Raw genomic sequence first — 19,901 nt, 5'->3', positions numbered from 1 at the left:
ATTCCTCATGGATTACCAGGGCACCACTCTGCTCCCCGACCCCATCGCCCAGCTCAGGAGGCCACTCGTCCTGAACTCCTGCCTTGCTGTTAAAAATTGAGGCAAAGAAGGTGTTCAGGACCTCAGCCTTTTCCTCATCTTCAGTCACCATGTTCCCCTCCAGGTCCAATAAGGAGTGGAGGTTCTTCCTGCCCTTCTTCTTATTGTTAATATATTTGTAAAAATGCTTTTTATTGTCTTTGACAGAGGTGGCCAGCTTCAGTACCAGCTGGGCCTTTGCCTCCCTAATTTTATTCCTACATAATCTAACAGCTTCCTTGAACATACCTCGAGAAGCCTTTCCCTCCTTCCAAAGGTGATACAGCCTCTTTTTCCCCCTTAAATCCTCGAGGAGCTGCTTGCTCATCCAGGCCGGTCGCCTTCCCCGCCGGCTTGCCTTTTGGCACGTGGGAACCGCCAGTTCCTGTGCCTTCAAGAGCTCCTGTTTGAAGTAGGTCCAGCCCTCCTGAACCCCTTGGTTCATGAGGGCTGGTACCCAGGGGACTTTACAAACAAATTTCTTAAATAGGCTGAAGCTTGCCCTCCAGAAGTCCAAGGTGAAGGTTCTGTTGGTAGTCCTCCCTATCTCCCTGCATATTGAAAACTTCACTATCTCATGGTCACTGCACCCTAGGCAGCCTCCCACGATCACGTCTCCCACCAGCCCTTCCCTATTGGAGAACAGCAGGTCAAGCAGAGCCTGTCCCCTGGTAGGCTCTCTTAACAGCTGTGTCAGGAAGCAGTCCTCCATTCGCTCCAGGAATCTTCTGGACTGCCTCCTCTCTGCTGAATTAAGTTCCCAGCAGATATCTGGGAGGTTGAAGTCGCCAACAAGGACAAGATCTGATGATCTTGAGACGGCCTCCAGCTGCTTGTAGAACACTTCATCAGCCTCCTCATCCTGGTTGGGTGGTCTGTAACAGATTCCAATCAGGATGTCAGATTTGTTGGGCTGCCCTCTGATTTTAACCCACAGGCTCTCAACTCCCTCATCTTCCACCTCAAGTTGTGTGGCAGAGAGTGACTCCCTAATATACAGAGCCACCCCTCCTCCTCTTCTCCCTCGCCTGTCTCTCCTAAAGAGCCTGTAACCCCCCAGTGTAGCACTCTAATCATGGATGTTGTCCCACCAAGTTTCCCTAACCCGTGCCCCTGGTAGGGAGCAGACCTCCCTGTGGGATGGGTCGGGATGACATATGGGTCCCTCAGTACCCCCCAGGAGAGAGTCCCCAACAACTATAACCCTTCTTTTCTTAGTGGAGCTGGTTGTTATAGTTGGTGGGGACCGCTTTGCCTTAGGCTCCCCTCTGGATGGCTGCTCCTCAGCCTCAGCCCTCTCATCTTTACTGCCCTCAGCTTGGAGGGCCTCATACTTATTATGCAAGGGCAGCGGAGGAGGAGGAGTGGGTCGGGGTGGATTTCTCTTGCCACCCCTGGCAGGGACCCGTATCCATCCCTCTCCGTTTCCAGGGACCCCTCCCTCAGCAGGGGAGATCTGCAGAGCACTCTCCCACAAATCTAACTCCCTTTCACTTTCCCTTATTGTCCCTAGCCTAGCTACCTCCTCCTTCAGTTCGGCCACTTCATCCTTCAGCTCTGCCACCAGGCTGAGGAGAAAATTCACCTGCTCACACCTGACACAGCTGTCCTCTCCCACCCCCTCTATTCCAAGTGCCAGGCTGAAGCACTCTCTGCAGCTGGCAGCCTGGACTCCAGCATGTTGGTAAAACAGCTCTGTCTGGGCAGATGCTGCTTTTTTACCCTTCGTCCGAGTGACGACCATGGTGCAACGTTTGAGGGTATTTTTTTTTTGTTTTGTTTTGTTGGGGTTTTTTTGTCAACCAGCCGCTAGGCTAGCTACTGAACCAAAATGGTGCCGCGCGCACAGCCCGGGCGGTACAGGGGTCATCCTGAGTGCAATCACACAGCACTTAGAGGATGGCCAAGGGATCAGGCCGAGCCAGCATGGATTCAGGAAGAGCAGGTCCTGCCTGACCAACCTGATCTCCTTCTACGAGCAGGTGACCCGCCTGGTGGATGTGGGGAGGCCTGTGGATGTAGTCTACCTGGACCTCAGCAAGGCCTTTGACACCGTCCCCCATAGCAAACTCCTGGCCAAGCTGTCAGCCCATGGCTTGGACAGCAGCACTCTGAGCTGGGTTAGGAACTGGCTGGATGGCTGAGCCCAGAGAGTGGTGGTGAATGGTGTCACATCCAGCTGGTGACCAGTCACTAGTGGAGACCCCCAGGGATCAGTGCTGAGACCCATGCTCTTTAACATCTTTATTGATGATCTGGATGAGGGCATTGAGTCCATCATCAGTAAATTTGCTGATGACACCAAGCTGGGGACAGGAGTTAGAATAAACCTTTATTAGAATAAACCAAACCAGGTTGGAAGAGACCTTCAAGATCATCGTGTCCAACCCATCAACCAATCCAACCCACCCAAACAGCTAACCCATGGCACCAAGCACCCCATCAAGTCTCCTTCTGAACACCCTCAATGACGGCGACTCCACCACCTCCCCGGGCAACCCATTCCATAGCGCAATCACTCTTTCTGTATAGAACTTCTTCCTAACATCCAACCTGAACCTCCCCTGGCGCAGCCTGAGACTGTGTCCTCTTGTTCTGGTACTGGGTGCCTGGGAGAAGAGACCATCATCAGCCTGTCTACAACCTCCCTTCAGGTAGTTGTAGAGAGTGATAAGGTCACCCCTGAGTCTCCTCTTCTCCAGGCTAAGCAGCCCCAGCTCCCTCAGCCTCTCCTCATAGGGCTTGTGTTCCAAACCCCTCACCAACTTTGTTGCTCTTCTCTGGACTCGTTCCAGCAAGTCAACCTCCTTCCTAAACTGAGGGGCCCAGAACTGGACACAGTACTCGAGGTGTGGCCTAACCAGTGCAGTGTACAGAGGCAGAATGACCTCCCTGCTCCTGCTGGCCACACTGTTCTTGATGCAGGCCAGGATGCCATTGGCCCTCCTGGCTGCCTGGGCACACTGCAGGCTCATGTTAAACCTACCATCAACCAGCACCCCCAGGTCCCTCTCTGCCTGGCTGCTCTCCAGCCACTCTGACCCCAGCCTGTAGCACTGCATGGGGTTGTTGTGGCCAATGTGCAGAACCCGGCACTTGGATGTGTTAAATCTCATGCCGTTGGATTCTGCCCATCTGTCCAGCCTGTCGAGGTCCCTCTGCAGAGCCTCTCTACCCTCCAGCAGATCAACTCTTGCCCCCAGCTTGGTGTCGTCAGCAAATTTACTGATGATGGACTCAATGCCCATATCCAGATCATCAATAAAGATGTTAAAGAGCACAGGGCCCAGCACTGATCCTTGGGGCACACCACTAGTGACTGGCTGCCAGCTGGATGTGGCACCATTCACCACCACTCTCTGGGCTCGGCCATCCAGCCAGTTCCTAACCCATCGCAGTGTGCTCCCGTCAGTTGATCTGCTGGAGGGTAGAGAGGCTCTGCAGAGAGACCTCGACAGGCTGGACAGATGAGTGGAGTCCAACGGCATGAGATTTAACACATCCAAGTGCCGGGTTCTGCACATCGGCCACAACAACCCCATGCAGTGCTACAGGCTGGGGTCAGAGTGGCTGGAGAGCAGCCAGGCAGAGAGGGACCTGGGGGGTACTGGTTGATGGTAGGATGAACATGAGCCTGCAGTGTGCCCAGGCAGCCAAGAGGGCCAATGGCATCCTGGCCTGCATCAAGAACAGTGTGGCCAGCAGGAGCAGGGAGGTCATTCTGCCCCTGTACACTGCACTGGTTAGGCCACACCTCGAGTACTGTGTCCAGTTCTGGGCCCCTCAGTTTAGGAAGGACGTTGACTTGCTGGAACGAGTCCAGAGAAGGGCAACAAAGTTGGTGAGGGGCTTGGAACACAAGCCCTACGAGGAGAGGCTGAGGGAGCTGGGGCTGCTTAGCCTGGAGAAGAGGAGACTCAGGGGTGACCTTATTGCTGTCTACAACTACCTGAAGGGGGGTTGTAGACAGGCAGAGGTTGGTCTCTTCTCCCAGGCAGCCAGTACCAGAACAAGAGGACACAGTCTCAGGCTGCACCAGGGGAGGTTCAGGCTGGAGGTCAGGAGGAAGTTTTACACAGAGAGATTGCCCATTGGAATGGGCTGCCCGGGTAGGTGGTGGAATCACCATCACTGGAGGTGTTCAGGAGGAGACTTGACAGGGTGCTTGGTTGCATGGGTTAGTTGATTAGATGGTGTTGGATGATAGGTTGGACACGATGATCTTGAAGGTCTCTTCCAACCTGGTCTATTCTATTCTATGTCCATCCAGCTACCTAAACACAGGTGTCTAGTGCCATTTAAGATACACAAATATATCCAAAATACCCACACAGTCTGGTAGGTACAAAGATTGGGAGATTACCTCCCTTCTGCAGGAGAGAATGGATTTGAACTGGCCACAGGCACCTGTGTTTTAAGCAGCTGATCCACATCTTCCATTCTTTAGCAACACTACACTTCTTTCAGAAGGTCATTTTGTCCTCACTGACAGGGTAAGGTAGAGTGTTCTGTGTAGCTGTGCTCTTAGCACTGATCATGGGAACGCTTGACTATGACCTGACTGACAGAGCTTTTAAAGGCCTCAATTATACCACCCCAGGAAAATTGTGGAATACTGATGTTATAATTGATGATCACATTGTTGCTATGTTCATTATTTTTAGCTTCTTATTGACTACCGCATTCGCAGTGGCCATCTTCTCCGCCCTGCTCCTCCTCTTTTCTCTCTGGAGAAAAACGCAGGATGCAGACAAACTCAATGAGTAACCTCAGCATGGATGCCCACATCAAAGCCATAACAATCTCTTTTGTCTTTCATCTTCATTTACAGAATTAATGTTACTGAATTCATCTTGACAATGATTTATGCCTCAAAGAAAGAAATTCTTCCAATGTTTCTCACTTCAATATTTCACTATGCTCTTCCTGTTGTTCATTACCTTATTCTGAATTTCCACAATCCAAAACTAGAAAAGATGTTTCTCAGGATTTTCACAAGGGATAGGAGCTATAATAAAAGCTGAAGCCCACTGAAGCTGTTGATATTTATTATTAAAAAAGTCAAGTAATTTGCTTTGTAATTCATAACTCCAGTCACCAGTGTAGCTGATACAGGGGTGAAATCTTTATTTAAATTCCTTGAACTTAATCACTTCATGGGTTAGCTGCAAAAGGGCAATAACACCACTGCAGAGCTTCTAGAAATGCTTTGGTATTTGTTAGCTGAAAATACTTCACATGAATAACATGTTTTTAACTCGCCTGGTTTCCATTGGTTTTCTGCTGTGGCTGTGTCCTTCATAAGGTTGTGAGTTCTGTCACTGTCTTGCTTTATAACTCATGTGGCCATGTGTTGATGACTATTATTCACCAGAGATGGTGACTGACTTGTAAAGACAAATGGAGAATTGGCCTTTGGATGGACAGGTGGTGTTGAGAGCCAACCTCTTACATCAACTTTGAGCCCTCACTCTTCCTTACTCCACACAAAACACAATATCCCCCGCTCTGTCTCACTGTTCTCCTGGTCTGATTTGACTTCCCCCCCCAAGGTGTGCTTTTACCAGTGGACTCTGTCTCCATAAAACACCAGGGAGGTGGTGTTTCTGCAAAGTGTGGTGTGGAATAATGCCATGCTTTCATCTCACAGGGACCCATGGGCAGCTGTATGGGCTGTGTGTGCAAACTTCAGTGATACCAATAGGTCAAGGGGGATCTTCATGGAACAAACTCAATGCTGCTCTGCATCAGGAAGAGTCAGTTCCAACCATCACCATTATACCCACCACAGGACACAGCTCAGCCCATCACTTTCTGTGGTGCCTCCTTAGGAAAACTGATTTAGAAAGGAAGAAGCCCTGACTGGCAGTAAGGAAAACTGTGAGAAAGAATCACAGAATCACCAATCACCAAGAGTCCTGCAACAAATAGTGTCACAGAAGGAAGGGGAGGAGGTGGTGCTCCAGATGCCAGAGTAGAAATTCACCTGCAGCCCATTGAGAGAGAGTGGTGGAGGAAATACCCACCTTAGACTCTGTGAAACATCACATGAGAACAATTAGACTAGACCTGAAGGACTGTATCCCATGCAGACCCCACACTACATCAAACCTGTCCTGAAAGGACTGTCTCCCATCAGAACAATACCGTATTGGAGTGGGAGAAGCACATATGGAGAAAGCAGTGGCATAGACAACATGGCATAGACTGACTATGCCCTTAAAGATACTCAATTGGTCTAGGGGAAGGTGTCCCTGCCTGTGGCAAGGCAGTTGAAACTAGATCATAGAGTCACCAGAGTTGGAAGTGGCCTCTGAAGGTCATCCAGTCTAACCCTCCCCCCTGCGTCCCCCACCCTCCCCCCACTTCATCTTCCCAAAGCAGCTCCCACTCCCCTACACCACCCTCCACCCTGCCTAAACAGCTCTTCCTCCACCACCACCATTTTTGCACCCATCTCAGAACTAGAGGCAAAACCCTCACCAGCCAAGTTACCACACAGAGGCGCTCAACCCCAATGAGGAGGCCCAGCCAGCACCCATAGATGATATTGGAATGGTCATCAATGCTCTTCCTACCTAACTGGGGGGCCACCAGGCCCCCCAGCCTTCGTTGTCACCATCACCCAGTGCGCACCACATAGGACACACCAGTAACAACAGGAGAATTAACCCCAGATAGGCTCAGCTTAGGACTTCTGCCTTTCCTGGGAGGGCTTATAAAGGGGAGTGGGTGGGGAACCACATGGTGGCCACACCTGGGCTGGGAGGAGACTCCAACAGAGCTCAGGTGCTCTGGGATTTGAGAGGGGAAAAGGAGGAAATGGGGTGGAATAGGGGCAGACTGTGAAACCAGTGTTCTTGAGAAAGAATGGATATTAAAATAATATTCAAATATGAATTATTGACTTTTAGTGATTGCTAGATGCATAATATGTCTAGTTTCAGGATGTTCCACCACTATTGGACTGTAGAGAGCATCACATGAGAACAACTAGACTGGACCTGAAGGATTGTACCCCATGCAGACCCCACAGTATATTACTCTCAAGAGAAATTTAATGTCACTCAGTATCATAGTATCACAGTATAACTAAGGTTGGAAGACACCTCAAGGATCATCGAGTCCAACCTATCAACACAGACCCCATGACTAGACCGTGGCACCAAATGCCACATCTAATCTCCTCTTGAATGCCTCCAGGGACGGTGACTCCATTCCAATGACGAACTACTCGCTCGGTGGAGAACTTTCTCCTCAACTCAAGTATAAACCTCCCCTGGCGCAGCCTGAGACTGTGTCCCTTTGTTCTGGTGCTGGTTGCCTGGGAGAAGAAACCAACCCCTTCCCATCTACAACCACCCTTCAGGTAGTTGTAGAGGGCAATGAGGTCACCCCTGAGCCTCCTCTTCTCCAGGCTAAACAATCCCAGCACCCTCAGCCTCTCCTCATAGGGCTTGTGTTCAAGGCCTCTCACCAGCCTTGTTGCCCTTCTCTGGACACGTTCAAGTGTTTCGATGTCCTTCTTAAACTGAGGGGCCCAGAACTGGACACAGTACTCAAGGTGCGGCCTAACCAATGCAGAGTACAGGGGCACAATGACTTCCCTGCTCCTGCTGCCCACACTATTCCTAATGCAGGCCAGGATGCCATTGGCCCTCTTGGCCACCTGGGCACACTGCTGGCTCATATTCAGGTGGCTGTTGATCAGTACCCCCAGGTCCCTCTCTGTTTGGGAGCTCTCCAGCCACTCTGACCCCAGCCTGTAGCTCTGCATGGGATTGCCGTGTCCAAAGTGCAGCACCCGGCACTTGGACTTGTTAAATGCCATTCCATAGGATTCTGCCCATCTGTCCAGTCAGTCGAGGTCCCTCTGCAGAGCCTTTCTACCCTCTAACTGACTAACATCTGCTCCTAACTTGGTGTCATCTGCAAACTTGCTGATGACTGACTCAACCCCCTCATCCAGATCATCAATGAAGATGAGTGCTTGAGACATTGAGAGTTGTTCAAAGCTATTGGTAGACAAAATACTTTCAGAGTCTCAGCTCAGGGAATCTCTTAGAGGTGTACTAAACCCCATTGTTTTCACTGGAACTTGAGTTAAAGCATGACTACTGCATAGAGACTTTCTCTTCTGAATCTGTTTATTTCTTATCCAAGCTGTGCATGGTGTGCACAACACCAGAAGTATGCATTATTAGGCCATGTGACTTTCCCTTTGTAACCCTGCATCAAATCAGGGATTGTATGACTGCAGGAAACTTTGGTAAGGCAAAGCGATGAGAGCTGCCAAACAGAGAGGGACCTGGGGGTGCTGATTGACAGCTGCCTAAACATGAGCCAGCAGTGTGCCCAGGTGGCCAAGAAGGCCAATGGCATCCTGGCCTGCATTAGGAATAGTGTGGCCAGCAGAAGCAGGGAGGTCATTGTACCCCTGTACTCTGCTTTGGTTAGGCCGCACCTTGAGTCCTGTGTCCAGTTCTGGGCCCCTCAGTTTAGGAAGGACATCGAGACACTTGAACGTGTCCAGAGAAGGGCAACAAGGCTGGGGAAGGGTCTGGAGCACAGCCCTATGAGGAGAGACTGAGGGATCTGGGGATGCTTAGCCTGGAGAAGAGGAGGCTCAGGGGTGACCTCATTGCTCTCTACAACCACCTGAAGGGAGGTTGTGGCCAGGAAAGGGTTGGTCTGTTCTCCCAGGCAAGCAGCACCAGAACAAGGGGACACAGTCTCAAGTTGTGCCAGGGGAAGTTTAGGCTGGAGGTGAGGAGAAAGTTCTTCACTGAGAGAGTCATTCATCATTGGAATGTGCTGCCCAGGGAGGTGGTGGAGTCACCATCCCTGGAGGTATTCAAGAGGGGATTGGATGTGGCACTTGGTGCCATGGTCTAGTCATGAGGTCTGTGGTGACAGGTTGGACTCGATGATCTTTGAGGTCTCTTCCAACCTCGGTGATACTGTGATACTTTCCTGAATATAAAGAGGACACGGCCCAGCACTGCTCCCTGGGGGACGCCACTGGTGACTGGCCGCCAGCTGGATGTGGCACCATTCACCACCACTCTCTGGGCTCGGCCCTCCAGCCAGTACCTAACTGTGGTGGGTTGGAAGGGTAAGGCCAAGAAGCCTCCTCCCTTCCCCCTTGTAAGGTAAAGGGAAAGAAAATTGAAGGGAAAGGAAAAAAAAACTCACAAGCTGAATTAGCAAAGCAGTGGAGCTTTATATTTACAAAGCAATGTAGGGTATGCAGGGGAATATTTACAAATTTACAATATCTACAATATATACAAAGATATACAACAGAGTAACACAGAAATGAGAGTAACCCCCCCCGGCAGAGGGGGTTCCCCACCTCCGCTCTCCCCTCTCTCCCCCCCTTTCCCCAGAATGGGATAGAAGGAGAAAGAAAAGAGAGGAAAAAAAAGGTAGAAGCAGTTTGTGTTAATCGGAAAGGAGTTAATACAGGCCTTTATCGGTTCTCCAGGCCAAAGCCTTGGCAGAAAGCCCAGCACAGACAGAGCTGCTGCACTGTGGAGAGGCGGAAGCAAGACTGACAGAGAAGTGCTGGAAATGCCCAGTTCACTCCCAGTTCAGAAGGTGCTTCCTCCCACTTCACCAATGAAATTAGTTTAGATTATTCTTTCCGTTTACCAACTTCCGTCCACCATATTCCCTTTCATAAGGGGACAGCCTCAGCCGGTGACAGTCCACCCCTTCTAAACAATTTCATTGGCCGTTCATACTGTCCATCCAATCCAAAACGATAGTTACAGTTCGTGAGTAAAGTTCATAGTCCATTCCGGCTATGCTCAGATGTAGATGATTCAAAAGTCCAAGAAAATCAGAAAATGAGAAAAATGGAAAACAGTTAATTTCTTCACCGACGAAGCGAAGAAAAGGGAAACAGGGAATCTCAGGGTCTCTTAGTTGACTCAGGGCTCTCAGGGATCTCAGGGTTCGTGCACCGTAGATTCCTCGTTGATTCTTCCTTTGGACGCGATGTAGCTGTACAACAGTTCAAAATCAACCTCTTTCAGCTAAAGTTAAATTTCTTTGTGGAATACACTGAATTTCACCATTCTCTTGCATTACCCAATAAGTGTGACCCGGACCTTCAGCTGAAACCACCCCTCAGACAGGTTTAGCCTCTCCTGAGGGTGAAAATACCCAAACAGTTTTACCTAACAGATTCTTTTCTCTGACAACAGGAACTCTATCACCTTCTACTTTCCGTAGCAAATCTGAATGTGCAGGTCCAGCTTGGTTCACTGAACCTCTACTATTTACCAGCCAGGTTGCTTGTGCTAAATGTTTTTCCCTGTTTTTCAAAGATCCACCTCCCATGGCTTTAAGAGTGGTCTTCAACAAACCGTTGTAGCATTCAATCTTCCCTGAAGCTGGTGCAGAGTAGGGAATATGGAATATCCACTCAATACCGTGCTCTTTTGCCCAGCTCTTTACAAGGTTGTTCTTGAAATGAGTTCCGTTGTCTGACTCAATCCTCTCTGGAGGTCCGTGTCTCCACAGGATCTGTCTCTCCAGACCAAGAATGGTGTTGCGTGCAGTTGCATGTGGAACTGGATAAGTTTCCAAACATCCAGTGTTTGCCTCTACCATAGTAAGCACATATTGCCTACCAGAACGAGAACGTGGTAGAGTGATGTAGTCAATCTGCCAAGCTTCACCATACTTGTACTTGGACCATCTGTCACCATACCACAAGGGCTTAAGTCGTTTTGCCTGCTTAATAGCAGCACAAATGTCACAGTCATGGATGACTTGTGTGATAGCATCCATGGAAATGTCTATGGATCTGTCACGAGCCCATTGGTATGTTGCATCTCTGCCTTGATGTCCTGACGAATCGTGAGCCCACCGAGCTAAGAATATCTCACCTCGGTGTTTCCAGTCGAGATCAAGATTAGAGTCCATGTCTACTTGAGAAACTCTTGCAGCTAGATCTGCCTGATGGTTGTGTTGCTGTTCCTCAGTAGCTTTGCTCTTAGGAATGTGAGCATCGATGTGTCTCACTTTCACTGGAATTCTCTCGATTCGATCAGCAATGTCCTGCCATAGGTTGGCTGCCCAAATGGGTTTTCCTTTCCTCTGCCAACAACTCTTCTTCCAGTTCTTTAGCCAACCCCATAGAGCATTGGCTGCCATCCATGAGTCGGTGTAGAGATAAAGCTTTGGCCATCTCTCACGTTCAGCTACGTCAAGAGCTAGCTGGACAGCTTTTACCTCTGCAAACTGACTGGATTCTCCTTCTCCATCCCTCGCCTCTGCAACTCGGCGTGTTGGACTCCACACTGCAGACTTCCACCTTCGCTTGTTCCCAACAAGACGACAGGAACCGTCTGTGAACAAAGCATATTTCTTTTCATCATCAGAAAGGTCATTGTAAGGAGGAGCTTCCTCAGCACGAGTTACTTTCTCCTCTGGAGGTTTAGCAGAGTTGGTACCTTCAGGCCAACTTGAGATCACCTCCACTAGACCAGGTCTTTCAAGATTTCCCATTCGAGCTCTCTGTGTTATCAGAGCCATCCACTTGGACCATGTTGAGTCTCTGGCATGATGTGGTGTGGAGCCTTTGCCTTTGAACATCCAATTCAAAACTGGTAATCTGGGAGCTAGAAGAAGTTGTGATTCAGTTCCAATAACTTCAGAAGATGCTTTCACTCCTTCATAGGCAGCTAAGATTTCTTTCTCTGTTGGAGTATAGTTAGCCTCTGAACCACTGTAACCTCGACTCCAGAAACCAAGAGGTCGTCCACGTGTCTCACCTGGAGCTTTTTGCCACAAGCACCAGGTTGGACCATTGTCACTTGCAGCCGTGTACAAAATGTTCTTAATGTCTGGACCATCTCGGACAGGTCCCAGACCCATTGCTTGAATTACCTCTTGCTTTATCTGGTCAAAGGCTGCTTGTTGTTCAGGTCCCCAGTGGAAATGGTTTCTCTTTCGAGTCACATCATACAGAGGTTTCACAATCTGACTGTATCCAGGAATGTGCAGTCTCCAAAATCCCACTATCCCTAAGAAACGTAGGGTCTCTTGCTTGTTTGTGGGACTTGCCATGGTAGAGACTCTATTTACCACATCCACTGGAATGTGTCGGCGTCCATCCTGCCACCGCACTCCCAGAAATTGAATCTCTGTGGTAGGTTCTTTCACCTTGTCTCGCTTGATGGCAAAACCTGCATCCAGAAGAATGTCAATGATTTTGCTACCTTTCTCGAAGACTTCCTCAGCAGTTTTACCCCAGACGATGATATCATCGATGAACTGGATGTGTTCTGGAGCACCGCCTTTCTCCAGAGCATCGTGGATCACTGCATGACAGATGCTTGAGCTGTGGATCCAGCCCATTGGCAGCCTGTTGAAAGTGTACTGGATTCCTCTCCAGGTGAAAGCAAACTGAGGCCTGCATTCCTCTGCTATGGGAATAGAGAAAAATGCATTAGCAATGTCTATGGTAGCATACCATTTGGCCTCTTTGGATTCCAGCTCATACTGCAGCTCCATCATGTCTGGTACTGCTGCACTCATAGGTGGTGTCACTTCATTTAGGGCTCGGTAGTCTACCGTTAGATGCCAGTCTCCATTCTGCTTCCGCACAGGCCACACTGGACTGTTGAAAGGTGAATGAGTTTTGCTGATGACTTTCTGACTCTCCAACTGACGAATCAGATTCTGAATGGGCAACAAAGAGTCACGGTTGGTTCTGCATTGTCTGTGATGCACAGTCTGAGAAGCAACCGGCAATTTAATGTCCTGTATCTTATGTTGTCCCACAACTGCAGATTCATCAGAAAGCTCAGGTCTGGCAGATAGCTTCAATTTTTGTCCATCAATTTCTATAGAAGCTACTCCAAAAGCCCATTTGTAACCTCTAGGGTCTTTGAAACGCCCTTCTCTCAGAAAATCAGTTCCCAAAATACAAGGTGCATCAGGTCCGGTCACAACTGTATGTTTCCTCCATTGTTTACCAGTTAAACTTAGATTAACCGCCATCTTACTTAACTCTTGAGATCCACCAGTGACTCCCAGAATAGTTATAGACTCTGATCCCTGATAATTTGATGGCATTATGGTGCACTGAGCTCCTGTGTCAACCAAGGCCCTGTACTTCCAAAATTGTGAAGTGCCAGGCCAATGGATGTACACATCCCAATAGATTCTATTATCTCTGTTATCTCTCTCCTCCCCCTGGCGGGAGGCAGGGCACCCCTAGTTATGGGGAACATGCCCACATGTGCATTGCACATAGTTTGCAGGGTTATAACTTTGCATGTTATAACTGGAGCCACTGTTGGAGCCATAAGAGTCGTTCTGGGGAACTGTGGAAGTAACAGCTACCCTTCTGGTATTGCTACCTCAGGTTCTGCCACTTTGCAATTCCCTCAGTCTCCTGAAAAGATTAGAAGTTGGTTGGCCATCCCAGCGGTTCATGTTCTCACCAAACTGATCACGCAGAGTTATCCAAATAGTTCTACGTGATTGCCTTGGTGGTCTGTTTTGGAATGACCTGTTTTGGAATGTCCTGTTTTGGAATGACCTCCTTGGAGGACGTGTATTCCTCACTGATGAAACTTGTACCCACCTGGAGGAAGAATTGAAATTATCCTTCTGTGCCAATTGGTATATGGAATCTTTTAACTCTCTTATGCAATTCTGTATATCACCAGACATGGTTTTAATGGCTGAAACCAAAGAACCACGTGTCATGCTATCCTCCAATTGTCTCATTTGATCACTGAATTGGCCAACCGTAGGAGAAGCTCCACCATAACTTCTTGACACAATTCTGCTTGCCAGAATGTTTGCATAATTGGAAGGAGCAAGTTTGATGATCTTTTTAGCAAGACCAATACCCACAGGAATGTCATCAGGACTCAGAGTTTCATGTTCACCATAGAGTAGCTCTCTAACAGCAAATTCTCTCAAGCGCTTAATTCCCTCATCTATGGTAGTCCAGGGTTTAGGATTCCATGGAAGATCATCTCGGGAAGGGTATCTGAGGGAAACCACCATTAAAAGGCGTATCCACAGATTAACCTTACCGAGAGCCCTTCCTAGATGTCTATCTATTCCATTATCCCTCGATAGAGTTCCTAACTGAGCTGCTGACTTGTCTCCAACTGTCAGAGCCAGAGCACCTGTATCATAACACCTACTAAGCCAAGCTAGAACTGGCTCCTTATCTGCCCTGGTGAAATCTTTACGGACATAACGCCATTCCTCCCGTGGTGACGAGCATTCTGAAATATCATCTTGTTCCTCGTCTCCCTGAATTCTTTGTCCATATAATCCTGCTGTCATTCTCCTAAGGGTCTCTTTAAGCTGAGAATCACCTTTGCCAGCTGCTTTCCTAACTTCATCTGTATCCTGCTTTGATCTCAGTAGGTTAGCTAGATCTTTAAACAAAGCTTCTCTTCCTCCTGAGCAGGATCTTTTAGAGTAGAGGGCCCCTCACCAGGATCAGTCTCCAGCTCCTCTTCTTCACCATCTTTGGCCTTTGCACCTCTAGTCTTTAAAGGAGCCACCTTAACTGGAGCTGTGTTTGAATTTACAGCCACCTTAATAGAAGCTGACAGGTCCTGAGATAAATCAGCTGCTGGGGCAGTGACTTCCCGTCCCACCGAGGGAGTGGGCAGAAGTGACGTTGCTCTGTTAATGGCCGACGGAGAAGAAGAAGGAGGAGAAGGAGTAGGCGCCATGTTGATACCAGCCGATGCCCTTGGCTGCTTGCCAGAATCAGCAAAGTCATTTAGAGCTGCTTTACCAATTAACTTTTTAGCCCTCTTTTTAACTGACACAGATTCTGCACACTCTTCATCACTAGATGTCTCTGGGACTGACCTAGAGCCACGGCGTTTTCTTTTTGATCTAGTTTTAATAACAAAACACGCCCTGGACACCTTTCTCTCTCGCCGCAGAGAGAACAGTAAATATGCGATTACCATCACCAGCAACAGATTTACGCACATCAAATAAATCACTTTTGGATCCCAGGCATCACCTAAAGTTACTGTCTCCTCAGGCGGAATCTTAAAACCCTTTATCTCAATTGGGAGAGTGGTGGAGGTAACATTCCTGTATCTCACTGGCTATAAGAAATTAATACATTTTCCATACCATAGTCTAACTCTATACATAACCCACATATAAATTGTCCGCACCAAATATTTACCCAGGTAATCCAAAATCAAACCCAAACAATATCTGTAAACCAGAGCCCCAAAAATTGAAAAGAATAATCGCTCCACAAAACACAATACCTTCATGTTTGCTAATTCAGCTGGAAAACACTAAATCAATCAAATAATAAATTAAACTAATTATCTGTCGCACGTTGGGTACGCCAATAAAAAAAATGTGGTGGGTTGGAAGGGTAAGGCCAAGAAGCCTCCTCCCTTCCCCCTTGTAAGGTAAAGGGAAAGAAAATTGAAGGGAAAGGAAAAAAAACTCACAAGCTGAATTAGCAAAGCAGTGGAGCTTTATATTTACAAAGCAATGTAGGGTATGCAGGGGAATATTTACAAATTTACAATATCTACAATATATACAAAGATATACAATAGAGTAACACAGAAATGAGAGTAACCCCCCTCGGCAGAGGGGGTTCCCCACCTCCGCTCTCCCCTCTCTCCCCCCCTTTCCCCAGAATGGGATAGAAGGAGAAAGAAAAGAGAGGAAAAAAAAGGTAGAAGCAGTTTGTGTTAATCGGAAAGGAGTTAATACAGGCCTTTATCGGTTCTCCAGGCCAAAGCCTTGGCAGAAAGCCCAGCACAGACAGAGCTGCTGCACTGTGGAGAGGCGGAAGCAAGACTGACAGAGAAGTGCTGGAAATGCCCAGTTCACTCCCAGTTCAGAAGGTGCTTCCTCCCACAGTATCACACAGTATCACAGTATCACCTAGGTTGGAAAGGACCTCGAGGATCATCGAGTCCAACCTGACACCGCAGACCCCATGACTAGACCATGGCACCAAGTGCCACGTCCAATCTCCCCTTGAACGCCTCCAGGGTCGATGACTCAACCACCTCCCTGGGCAACCCATTCCAATGCCGAATGACTCGCTCGGTGAAGAACTTCCTCCTCACCTCGAGTCTGAACCTCCCCTGGCGCAGCTTGAGACTTCATTCTCACTTCACCAATGAAATTAGTTTAGATTATTCTTTCCGTTTACCAACTTCCGTCCACCATATTCCCTTTCATAAGGGGACAGCCTCAGCCGGTGACACTAACCCAGCACAGAGTGTAGTGGTCCAATCCACGGGCTGACAGCTTAGCCAGCAGTTTGCTGTGGGGGACGGTGTCAAAGGCCTTGCTGAAGTCCAGGTAGACCACATCCACAGACCTCCCCATGCCCACCAGATGGGTTCGCCTGATTATAGAAGTAGATCAGGTTGGAGAGGCAGGACCTGCCCTTCCTAAATCCATGCTGGCTGGACCTGAGCCCTTGGCCATCCTTCAGGTGCGCAGTTATTGCCGCCAGGATAATCTGCTCCATCACTTTCCCTGGCACTGAGGTCAGGCTGACCGGCCTGTAGTTTCCAGGTTCCTCCATCCGACCCTTCTTGTGGATGGGGACCAAATTGGCCAGTTTCCAGTCATCTGGGACCTCACCTGTGAGCCAGGACTGGAGGAAAATGATGGAGAGTGGCTTGGCCAGCTCATCTGCCAGCTCTCTCAGCACCCTAGGATGGATCACATCCGGTCCCATGGAATTGTGAGTGTCCAAGTGGCTCAGCAGGTCCCGAACTTATTCCTCATGGATTACCAGGGCACTACACTGCTCCCCGACCCCGTCGCCCAGCTCAGGAGGCCACTTGTCCTGAACTCCTGCCTTGCTGTTCAAAATTGAGGCAAAGAAGGTGTTCAGGACCTCAGCCTTTTCCTTGTCTTCAGTCACCGTGTTCCCCTCCAGGTCCAATAGGGAGTTCAGGTTCTTCCTGCCCTTCTTCTTATTGTTAATATATTTGTAAAAATGCTTTTTATTGTCTTTGACAGAGGTGGCCAGCTTCAGTACCAGCTGGGCCTTTGCCTCCCTAATTTTATTCCTACATAATCTAACAACTTCCTTGAACATACTTCGAGAAGCCTTCCCCTCCTTCCAAAGGTGATACAGCCTCTTTTTCCCCCTTAAATCCTCGAGGAGCTGCTTGCTCATCCAGGCCGGTCACCTTCCCCGCCGGCTCGTCTTTTGGCACGTGGGAACCGCCAGTTCCTGTGCCTTCAAGAGCTCCTGTTTGAAGTAGGTCCAACCCTCCTGGACCCCTTGGTTCATGAGGGCTGGTACCCAGGGGACTTTACAAATAAGTTTCTTAAACAGGCTGAAGCTTGCCCTCCAGAAGTCCAAGGTGAAGGTTCTGTTGGTAGTCCTCCCTATCTCCCTGCATATTGAAAACTTCACTATCTCATGGTCACTGCACCCTAGGCAGCCTCCCACGATCACGTCTCCCACCAGCCCTTCCCTATTGGAGAACAGCAGGTCAAGCAGAGCCTGTCCCCTGGTAGGCTCGCTTAACAGCTGTGTCAGGAAGCAGACCTCCATTCGCTCCAGGAATCTTCTGGACTGCCTCCTCTCTGCTGAATTAAGTTCCCAGCAGATATCTGGGAGGCTGAAGTCACCGACAAGGACAAGATCTGATGATCTTGAGACAGCCTCCAGTTCTTTGTAGAACAGTTCATCAGCCTCCTCATCCTGGTTGGGTGGTCTGTAACCGACTCCAACCAGGATGTCAGATTTGTTAGGCTGTCCTCTGATTTTAACCCACAGGCTCTCAATTCCCACATCTTCCACCTCAAGTTCTGTGGCAGAGAGTGACTCCCTAATATACAGAGCCACCCCTCCTCCTCTTCTCCCTCGCCTGTCTCTCCTAAAGAGCCTGTAGCCCCCCAGTGTAGCACACGAATCGTGCGTGTTGTCCCACCAAGTTTCTGAGATGGCGACTATATCATAGTCACCCTGATGGATCAGGACCTCCAGCTCCTCTTGCTTATTGCCCAGGCTGCATGCATTGGTGTACGTGCATCGCAGCTGGGTTCCTGACTTCTCAACTGACCCTACCTTGTGCCCTACTCTTTCCTCTGCAGAGGGACCGATATCCTCACCCACCCCATTCAGACCTAGTTTAAAGCCCTCCGAATGAGCCCTGCCAACTCTAGTGCTAGGACTCTCTTACCCCTTCTAGATAAATGCTCCCCATCAGGACCCAGCAGGTCGGGTGCAGTGAAAGTTGTCCCATGATCGAAGAAACCAAAGTTCCGCTGCTGGCACCATCCCCTTAGCCAATTGTTGATGGTATGGGTTCTCCCATTCCTCTCAGTGTACACCATACAATCCATACAATGCTATGGCTTTTGTCATCATCACACTTCAGACATTTGCTGGCTTGTGGATAAATGGTTTCATTGTTTCTGTGCTGTGCGTTGCTTGGGTGAAAAAGAAAATCTCTAGCTCTAATAATAAGATCTTGCTCTTTCTGGGATGCTGAAGGTTTGGGGATTTGTGCATCACATGGGTATTTTCATTTCTTTCAATTATATATCCTCAGTGCTTTTATGTTCACCCCATGCCCCAAATATTTTCAGGTATTAGAACCTTTCTATACTTTTGCAACCTGTGGGTTTCTGCCTGTCTTTGTGGGGTTTATTGTATAAAAATTGCTAATTTCATGCTCACCTTCTTCATCTACCTGAAGGTAAAAATTGACAGGATGGTACCTTGGCTCTTCTTGGTTTCAGTGCTTTTTGCACTGGTCATGGGAATCCTTGACTATGAGATCACTTACACAGCAATTGTTAAAAATCTCAATTCCACCACCCTGAAAAATTTCTGGGCAGCAAGTGTCAAAACAGATGAACATCTCTATACAATGTTTTTAATCATTGGCTTCACATTAACCACCGTGTTCACAGTGGTCATTTTTTTTGCCCTCCTCCTCCTCATTTCTCTCTGGAGACACAAATGCAGGATGCAAGCAAACTCAATGAGGAACCTCAGCATGGATGTCCATATCAAAGCCATAAAATTTATCCTGTCATTCATCTTTCTTTACAGCATCAGCTTCACAGGATCCATCTTGTCACTGATTCATGCCAATAAGATGGAAAATCTTCCAATGTTTTTCATTTTAATATTTCAATATGCTCATCCAGTCACTCATTCTCTTATCCTGATTTTTAGCAATCCCAAACTGGAAAAGACACTTCTAAGGACTCTGCTCTGTGTGAAGTGGTAGTTTCAGAAGGGGTAAGAGCTATACAAAGAGCTGGAACCCATCATAATGCATGATATTTTTATAGAAAAAAGATCAGCTTAACCTCTAATGCAGCTGTAGAGTTTCCAGTAGCTTAGGAATTCTTCCTTAACATTCCTTTAAGTAAATCACTATGAATACATTACTGCTGAGATTATTTCATTTAGATCATTCTTGGAGTTCAGTTAAAGCAAATAACAAAGTCATTCAGACCTGGTACATGGGCTAACTGCAAAAGGGCAATAACAATACTGCAAACCTTCTAGAACTCCTTTGGTATTTGCTGCCTGAAAATACTTCACTGCACAACATTATCCTATCTTGCCTGATTTCCACTGGTTTTCTGTTCTGGCTGTGTCCTTTCTAAAGCTATGAGCTCTGTCACTGCCTTGCCTTGCTGTATAAGTCACGTGCCAATGTCTTCATTGCTATTATTCACAAGAGCTGGTGACTGACCTGTAAGGACAAAAAGAGAAATGGCCTTGAGGAGAACAGGTGGTGGTGTTAGCCCACATCCCACAGGAGCTTTATGAGCCCCCACTCTCTCCACTT

At 48.3% G+C, this 19,901-nt stretch overlaps 1 protein-coding gene across 1 annotated transcript; it reads left to right on the top strand.

The window, feature by feature from the left end:
* The first annotated feature begins 18,443 nt into the window (after positions 1-18,443).
* Positions 18,444-19,399, top strand: LOC137456615 (taste receptor type 2 member 8-like). The gene is given in 1 exon segment (XM_068168141.1): positions 18,444-19,399. A coding segment is annotated over 1 exon segment (888 nt). The 3' UTR covers positions 19,332-19,399.
* Positions 19,400-19,901: the final 502 nt, after the last annotated feature.

Source organism: Melanerpes formicivorus, unplaced genomic scaffold (assembly GCF_026170545.1).
Source record: "Melanerpes formicivorus ecotype bairdi unplaced genomic scaffold, bMelFor1.0.p_v2 SCAF_133, whole genome shotgun sequence".
In the NCBI taxonomy this organism is placed as follows: domain Eukaryota; kingdom Metazoa; phylum Chordata; class Aves; order Piciformes; family Picidae; genus Melanerpes; species Melanerpes formicivorus.
The sequence above is the reverse complement of the archived record's forward strand: the minus strand, read 5'-3'. Positions and strand labels throughout refer to the sequence as shown.